Raw genomic sequence first — 8648 nt, 5'->3', positions numbered from 1 at the left:
AAAAAAATTTTTTTAAAGCACTGGCTAAACATTTGATGGGCTTCCCGGGTGGCTCAGATGGTAAAGAATTTGCCAGTAATGCAGGAGACCTGGGTTCAATCCCTAGGTTGGGAAGATCCTCTGGAGAAAGGAATGGTTACCCACTCCAGTATTCTTGCCTGGAGAATCCCATGGACAGAGGAGCCTGGCAGACTACAGTCCATGGGGTTGCTTGGAGTCAGACACAACCAAGCAACTAACACACAAACATTTGACTGACTCTTGACCTCTAGCTCCCTCAGCAGATAATAGGGGGATGAGGACTATGGCTGGTCCAAGAGCTGGCCTGCATAGGAGCCCAGGTTGTGTGGCCTGGACAAGTCCTTCCCTCTGAGCCTCAGGTGGCCTGTCTGTGAAATGAAAAGGATGGATTGGTGTCCCTTGACCATATGGTAAACACAGGGACCTTGTGATCACAAATTCCCACACCCGTTTCACAGATAAGAGAATGGTGGCTGGCTTACAGAAGCCATGGGACCTGTCCACAGTCACACAGCCCAGAAGTGGGATTTGAACCCAGAATTTGAACCCAGAACAGTCACCCCTCTCCCTGGTATAGGTGCCTCCCCCTTTCCAGCCCAGCCCAGCTCTGGTTTCATGGTCTGATTTATTGGTGGTGAGTATATAGTGGAGGACCCAGGACAGAGTGCCTGGGGGGTGGGGGGGACATGGGGGGAGTGTCTCTGTGTGACAGTTGCAGGGAGGAGCTAGGCTCCCCCACTCCACTCCCAGGCTGGGTGCCCCTAGGCTTCTGTTTCTGCCAGAGTCGTGCCAGTTCTGATGCGGAGACTGCTGGAAGCAGGTGCCGGTGGCTCTGTGCTGGCTTGGTTTCCACAGAGGAGGCGCCATCAGCCTGGGTGGGCTGGACTGAGTCCTGGAGTTCTCAACTCCTGCCCGGCCTGGGTCATCGAGTGCTGGATCCAGGTTACAATGACAGGGACTTTCTTGGGTGTTTACAGCAATGTGGACGTACAGGGCAGTGGACTCTCACTCTGCAGTCCCGGGCAGCTGCACCCCAGGCCCTCTGGGTTTGAAGGTTCATTGGGGTGGGGTGGGGGGACCCCAAGGCATTCCGAGCTGGTGCTCCCACTGGTGGTAGGCCTCTGGGAGGGAGGCAGCAGGGGCGGGTGCAGAGGGCAGGGTTCATCCTTGGTCAAGTGGAGGGGCTGGGGTTCCGGGGTAAGTCCACGGCCAGTGGTTCCCAGCTGGTGGCTGCTCAGTCTCTCCCGCTGGGCGAGGGCTGGCTGGGCGCTACGCCATGCTGCTGGTGGAGCAGGGGGTGCTCTGGGTGCTCCCGATGCTGTGGTTGGTGCTACTGCTCTCCGAGGAGGCCGGGGCAGCCACCGCCACCACGGGCTCCCGCTTGCCGGGGTGACCTGGGGGCAGGGGTGGAGGTCAGGGCCCCGGCCAGGGGTCCCCACTGCCCCAGAGACTGCGCTGGGCTCCCCCAGGTGGTGATGGAGGGGACCTGAGCACTCACTGTGGGGGCCTGGGATACTCACGCGTGTGCGAGTAGATGTACCAGAGCGCGGCGGTGAGCAGGGCCCCGATGAGGAAGGCGCCAAAGGTGATGCCCAGCACAGCAGGCAGGACGAGGCCTTTGTCTGCACCACCAAGGACAGGATGGCTGCGGTCAGCACCGCCGTCTCCTCCCTGCAACTTCCACCCCCACTCCCCACCCTGTTGTGCAGCCAGGAGTGCAGGTTTTGGTGCCAGCCTCAGCTCAGCCACTGACCCTGACTTCTCTGAACCCATTTCCTCATCTAGCCAATGGGATCATCACACCCACACGTGGCATGAAGTTGTGTTGCTATGAGCATCCCCCTAAAAGGGCCCAGCCAGGCCTTTGGGGCCATGCCTCTGACTCCTGAGGCTGGTAGAGACACATTTTTAGGGAGGCTGGATGGTATAATCTGAGCAAAGTGTGAGTGGGGCCTGAGAGTCCAGAGTCCCGCTGTGTGACCTTAGGTCAGTCCCTACTCCTCTCTGAGCCTGCTACCAAAGTAGAAGCCAGAGCGCCCCTGAAGGCCCTTCAGCTCTCTTGGGTTTTCCCAAGCTTCACTCTTTCTGCACTCCTGATGGCTGTCTGACTATGGGCCAGGCAGCCTGCCTGTAGGCCCCTGAGTTCCCATCCCCTCAGTGGGGTCATTAGCCTGCCTTCTTGATTGTAGGCTGGGCGTAGGGGCTCCATCCGGGCCCAGGTGGGATGGCCAAGGGGCTGATGCTTCTCCCACCTGCATTCAGTGTCAGGGACTCTTCTGCCCAGGGGGCACCTGGGCCCAGGGGGAACTAAGACAGGCTGGGGGAGCTGGGCTGAGGGGCACCCTCCACACTAGGGGTCTTAGGGAAAGAGAGGCCAGCACTGCCCCCAAGTCCTGTCTAGTCCTGATTCCCGAAGGCTCCATCCCCCAGCAAGGTCAGCCAGCCACTCTGGGGATCAAGAAGAGCCAAAGGCCTGGCATATGGTCCCGTGGGGTGGTCACAAGCAAATGCTGTCCATGCGGAAGATGTAGCTGTGGACCCTGCTCTCTGGGGTCCTCTGAGCATCCATTATACCCCACTCTGACCTCAGCCCCTGGAACCCCGGGGAGACTTAGAACTCACCATGCAGGCCGGTGCTGATGATGTTCAGGCGTGTGGAGACAGTCTTGTGGACTTCCTGGAGGAGGAAGAGAGCCCGGGGTATGGCACAGTCTTTGAGAGGCAGCTCCAGGCTTCCTCCCTGTCTCTGTGATCCTGGCCTGCCACAGCCCACCCTGGGGCCTTGACTCTGAGCCCCATCTGCACCACCTTCTGGCTGGGGGCCTCTGGGCAAATGCTGGCAGATCTGTGCTGTGGAAGGGTGGCAGCCAGACAGTTCTGAGCTGCTCCTGGTGTGTTTCCTGTGAGTTCCTGAAAGGCTCCCGACTCCCATGAGGATTATGGGGGCACTCCATCCATTATCCTTGTGAATGCCCAGAAGCCCAGGCTCACTGTGGCCTAGGGAGAGCCCACTCAGTGGTCCCCGAGGCTTCTCCAGCTTCATACAACCACAGAAGCTTCTTATCCTGAAGACCCTTTTGTGTGCAAGTGCTTGGGGATGACTATGTGTGTGTATGTGTGTGTGTCCAGGGCCCAGTGTTTAAGAACTGGTATAAGTGTTGTGACCAGTAACTGCAGAAAATCAGAATTTTGTGTCCTTTGTACTAACCCTCTTCCCTGATGTCTCTTGTTGAGATTACCATGGCGATCATACTATATGGATAAGATGGGAGGGTGGATGGATTGATGGATGATGACTGGGTGTGACTGTAGAAGGATAGATGGATGACTGAGCTGATGGACAGACTCTGGATGAATGACTGGGTGGGATGGTGAGAAGCATCAACTAATAAATGATGACTGAATGGGATGGTGGGAAGACAGATGGGTGAAATAATAGATGGATGGACAGATGGATAGTGGTTGCAGCTGCATATCCGACCAATGTCCCAAGACATAGCACAGCCATCCAAATGCTGTCAGGTGGCAGAAAGAGTCCCCTTGGTACCCAGAGGCCACGTGTCTGCCTGTGGCTGTCTTCTTCCGACTGGTTCCACATCCTCCTGGTCTATCACATCCCTTCCTGGAAACTCCAGACCCAGAAGCCACCTTTGAAGCTGGGCTGGGCCTGGCCCCCACTCACCAGGGACCGAATCCTGGGATGCATGGTCACAGAGCAGCTGAGGATGCCAGTCGTGGGCATGGGCACCAAGTAGCCACGGAGGAGGAAGCTGAAGCGTATGTCACCACTAGGGCTCGGGGACAGCAGGCTCACACAGCTGCTCTTGGCTTCCTGGCCCTGGATGAGTTCCACGATTTCCATGTCGGGCCCCAGGTTCAGTTGGCAGCTCTCCAGCTGGATCATGAGCTCAGGGATGGATGGGGACACGCTCACCTGCATGGGTAGGTAAGGGGACCGAGGCCCGGTCAGTAACTCGTAACTCTCCACCTTACCTGTTCTCGCGAAATAAGCTAGAGTTCTAGAGTTCCTGCTCAGGAACTTTGATGGTGGAAGGACAGTTACTGGCCTGCGTGGAGCAAAGGAGGAGGAAGAAGTGACATTCCAACCAGTGTCTGAGCCCCACCTCAGCTCTCCCCACCCCTACAAACCTGCATCAGGCTGGCCCCCTCCTCCCCCTAGGAAGTCAAGTTCCACTGGGGAGAAAGAAAGGCTCTGAGAAATCCCAGGGGGCGGCAGGCCTGAGCGGTCAAGTCCAAGTCCAGTACCTGCACAAAGCCCTGCTGGCCCAGCTCGATGGTGTTGGAGGCTTGGAGGAAGTGCGGGCTGAGGTAGAGGCCCAGCTGGAGGGAGAGGCTGTCCATGTTGATGCACTGCACCTTTCTCTGTGGGGATGGGAGGGAGGCTTGGTGGGTCTGGGAGGCACCCAGGGAGAAAGCTAAGGGGTGGGAGCAGGAGTCATGGTCCAGAGTTGTTGCGTGACACTCCTCCTCACCTTAAACCTCCCCCTTCCCCACCACAACTGATATTTATCAAGAACTGGCCCTCAGGAATTCCCTGGCAGTCCAGCAGTTAGGATTCTGTGCTTTTGCTGTTGAAGGCCCAGTGTCTGATCTGAGTCCCTGGTTGGGGGACTAAGATCCCACAAGCCACACAGCCAGAAAAAGAACTTGCTCCTCACAAGACCTGTGTGCTTTCCATGTCTCCTGTTGGTGACAGCTCATCCCATAGGGGGTTCCTTTCTTATCCTCCTATTAACAGGACCTTTGGGCCCTGAAATCTTATGTGATTTGCCCAAGGCCATGCAGCCAATTCATGCTTGAACCCTCTGACTTGAGAGACTGAGAACATGACTCTGAACAGTACTGCCCCCATTGCACAGAAGGGGAGATGGGGGCACACTGGAGACACGTTGGCTTGCCAGGATCAGGGCATGAGTCTCCTGAGGCCTGCTCCCCCCAGACCACATGGGTTAGCACGTTGACCGTCCATCTCACCCGCTGCGGTGATGAGCTTGACAGGAGTCTGATGACCACCTGCAGGAAGAGAGCCAAGGAGCTTGTCAGAACCCAAGAGGAGGCCAGAGGGTATCCCACCCAACGCACCCATTTTTTTGGATGGGGAAACTGAGTCAACCAATGGCGAAGCTTGTCTTGTCTTCCTACTGAGCACCACACCCGCTTTCCCCAAAGCCTCTCTGCCTGGAAGATCCAGGAGGCGCCTGGAGGGGGCACCATCCCTTTTACCCACCCCAGGTCTTACCTCGTTACTGACCACATTTTCCATCACTTCCATGCCACAGCTGGAGTAGCCACTGCTCAAGACAAACTCATCTTCTGTTTCCTCAGCTTGGCAGCTGGAGTCCCAGAAGGTCAGGCTTATGATGGTGCAGAGCAGAGTCTGGGCCAGGGTTGCGGGGGGTGTGGGGGAGGCACCGTCAGGAGGCACAGGGCTCCCCAGGGCCTGTCCATCTCACCCCAGCACCAAGGACTGACCACACCCCAGGGGTCTCGAATCACAGCCATGCCTCTGCTCTCATCCCCATTTTTATTAGGTCTCATCATCCTACAGCGTTTAAGAGTTACTACTTTTCCTGAACTTGACACACTTCTGTATCTAGCAATAATATCTGTGATATCATGAGTGTGTTCTAGACATATGCATTCAGAGAAATTGTGTGGGTTTGGTTTTTTCCCCCCTCATTTTAAACAAATGGCATCATACTGTCTTTCAGGCTTTAGCCTAGTTTTCTCACTGAATAATAAATCACAGACATCTATCTGTGCATATATTTATAGACCTAGAATATTCTTTTTAACTTGAGTGTAATGTTCCAAAGATCAGTGGATCACAGTGTATGGCATCCAGGCCCCTTGGGACTGCATGGCGGTAATGCCAGCCATTGCTGATCCCTGCACCACCTCTGCCACCTCCCAGACATCTGCTGGGCCAGGTAGAGGCAGATAAGAAGGGGGAGATGGGCTGCAGACAGATGGAGCTTCACCTTGGCCCTGATACCACACACCCCAAAACACTTCCACATGGACATAGAGTTAAATGTCATTCTAAAAATCCCTGAGAACATGCATGACTCATCAAGACTCTGGCAGAGAGATTTCCTGCCTCAGAAAGACTAGAAAAAAAAATCACAAAGGAGAAGATGGCCAGCTAGGATGGCCCAATGTTTTCAAACATCCCCCAAATTAAGAAACACTCTGGTGAAAATTTAAAGAATGATAACAAACCAGGAGAGATTAGTTCAATAAGAATGATAGACAAAGGGCCACAAATGTCTTTCTTCATGTAAAAAGCTTATAGAAATAATCAAGGGGAAAAAAAGAAATTAGAAAAATACCAAAGGAGGGAGGCTCAAGAGGGAGGGAACATATGTATACTTATGGTTGATTCATGTTGTTGTACGGCAGAAATCAACACAAGGCTGTAAAGCAATTATCCTCCAATTGAAAAAAAAATTTTTTTAAGAAAAATACCAAGCCACAAAGTTACAGAGACTTTGATTATTATTCAGTCACACGGTATCAAGTCCACACTTACTAATCAAAGTAGAAACTCAAACAAGAATGGAAGACAAGTTCTACCTCCCACATCAGCAAAGTTTTTTAGACAAAAAAACAATAATTTGGAGATAGAGTCAAAGTGTTCTTATTAATCAGCAGTGAAAATTGGAATCAACTTTTGGAAAGCTAGTTGGCAACAAGTTTCAAAATTTCCAGAATGTTCCCTCATTTTTGACCCAGCAATCTCACTGATGTGGAAACCTATCTTAAGAAAACAATTCTATTTATAGAAGAATTTCATGCACAATGACACTTCCTGCATATTTATAATACTACAGAATTGAAAACACCCAAATGTCTAATGAAGGAGGAGGAGCTAATTATGGCATCTCAATATGATGGGAGCAAATGTGTTTTTAAAGTGATATTATTAAGTACGTATGAACTTGGGCTTTCCTAGTGGCTCAGAGGGTGAAGAATATGCTTGCAATGCAGGAGTCCCTAGGTCAGGAAGATCCCCTAGAGAATGGAATCGCTACCCACAACAGCATTCTTGCCTGGAGAATTTCATGGACACAGGAGCCTGGAGGGCTACAGTCCATGGGGTCGTAAAGAGTCAGACATGACTGAGCAACTAACACTGTCACTTTCAGTATTAAGTACATAAGGCTTCCCCAGTGGTTCAGCAGTAAAGAATCCGCCTGCAATGTAGGAGACACAGGAGATGGGGGCTCAGTCTCTGGGTCAGGCAGATCTCCTGGAGAAGGGAATGGCTACCCACTCCAGTATTCTTGCCTGCAGAATTCCATGGACAGAGGAGCCTGGCGGGTAACAGTCCATGGGATCACAAAGAGTCAAACACGACTGAGCATCTAACACATTGCTCCACGCCAGGTGAGGTCGTGAGACCTCCTGTAATCCTCACCACCTGGTAGGGACCATTATCAAGCCCATTCTACAGGTGGAAAAACTAAGGCTTTGTAGAGGAATGTGATTGGTCCTCCTTCCTGGATTAGGACGGAAGAAGGACCAGTTACCCGTGTCAGCTGGACTGGAGGCCAGGAGCTCCCTTACCGAGATGAGATCTTTCTTGAGTACCAGAGTCATGCCATCGCTGGAGCACTTGGGCTGGATCAGGGTCAGAAGTAGCTCCTGGTTGCAACCCTTATTGGGAGTGGTGATCTCCACTGGTGTGGGTGAGGGCTGCAGCCCACTGCCTGCGGGGTAGCAGAGGGGGCCCCCGCAGACAGTCACTGTGGGGCTCACTGTGCTCTGAGGTGCTAAGCGCCTCTCTAGCTAGGTACTCTCAGCATTCCTGAGATGCACATGAGGAATATGGGGCTCCCACCAGCTGCTGCAACTTTCCCAGTTCACACAGCATCTGGACGTAGCAATAGATCCCAGGAGAGGGCCAGGAAAGGGAGGTTGGCGGGGGCGGGGGCGGCGGGGGCGGGGGCGGTGGGCAAGGGAAGGGAGCCAGGTGCTCACCACAGCTGTGGGTCTGCAGAGAGACATCACTGGCCAGAGGGAGCTCCACGAAGGATGCTACTACACTGGCGTTGAGCCTCCGGGCCTCTCCCAGCAGGCCTTGGGTTGTGTTTGGGAGTTGGAAGCCAGGGTTGATCCTATCTGGAAAGATCTTCAAGGAGTATTCACCAGTGGCCTAATGACAGGGAGAGAGGCAGAGCAGGCAGCTATGGACACAGTCAGGGGCCACACAGCCTGGCAAGGTGTGCTTGCAGGCTGGCCAGGGTCTGCCAGGCCTCAGTCAGGCTCTCTTTTGCTCCTGCTGTTTCCCCTGCCTGGACCACCTCCCCTCATCTACTGGTTCCTGTCTGTCTTTCAACTCAGCTTGGAGTTCACCTTTCCAGGAAACTTCCCTGATGCGGTGGGCTGGGTTAGGGGGCCTCTCTAAGGGATCATGGAAGGCTTCCTGGAGGAGGTGCCATCTAGGTGAAGGTCTGAAGGAAGAATAGGTAGAGCACAGAGGGCAGAAGGATCATCGTATATAAAGGCCCAGGGCTGGGGTGATGGTGCAGGAAGTTTGTTTTTTTTTTCTTTGAGGAGCCTCGGGAAGATCTGAACGGGGCTGTGTGGGTCTCAAAGCGACT

The 8648-nt window shown here is 53.7% G+C and overlaps 1 protein-coding gene across 1 annotated transcript in view; it reads right to left on the bottom strand.

Moving 5' to 3' along the window:
• Positions 1 to 629: 629 nt before the first annotated feature.
• ENG (endoglin) overlaps positions 630 to 8648 on the bottom strand; it is a 30645-nt gene continuing 22626 nt past the window's right edge. The window contains exons 7-15 of the mRNA XM_069582322.1: positions 8026 to 8200; positions 7612 to 7754; positions 5282 to 5419; positions 5017 to 5055; positions 4288 to 4404; positions 3704 to 3955; positions 2644 to 2698; positions 1542 to 1643; positions 630 to 1415 (exon numbers count right to left, since the gene is read on the bottom strand). Of these exons, the coding sequence (XP_069438423.1) occupies positions 1291 to 1415; positions 1542 to 1643; positions 2644 to 2698; positions 3704 to 3955; positions 4288 to 4404; positions 5017 to 5055; positions 5282 to 5419; positions 7612 to 7754; positions 8026 to 8200 (1146 nt within the window). The 3' untranslated portion in view covers positions 630 to 1290. The remainder of the gene's footprint in view (positions 1416 to 1541; positions 1644 to 2643; positions 2699 to 3703; positions 3956 to 4287; positions 4405 to 5016; positions 5056 to 5281; positions 5420 to 7611; positions 7755 to 8025; positions 8201 to 8648) is intronic.

The sequence above is a fragment of the Ovis canadensis genome, chromosome 3 (genome assembly GCF_042477335.2).
Source record: "Ovis canadensis isolate MfBH-ARS-UI-01 breed Bighorn chromosome 3, ARS-UI_OviCan_v2, whole genome shotgun sequence".
Lineage (NCBI taxonomy): Eukaryota > Metazoa > Chordata > Mammalia > Artiodactyla > Bovidae > Ovis > Ovis canadensis.
This window is presented reverse-complemented; position numbering and strand designations above follow the sequence as displayed.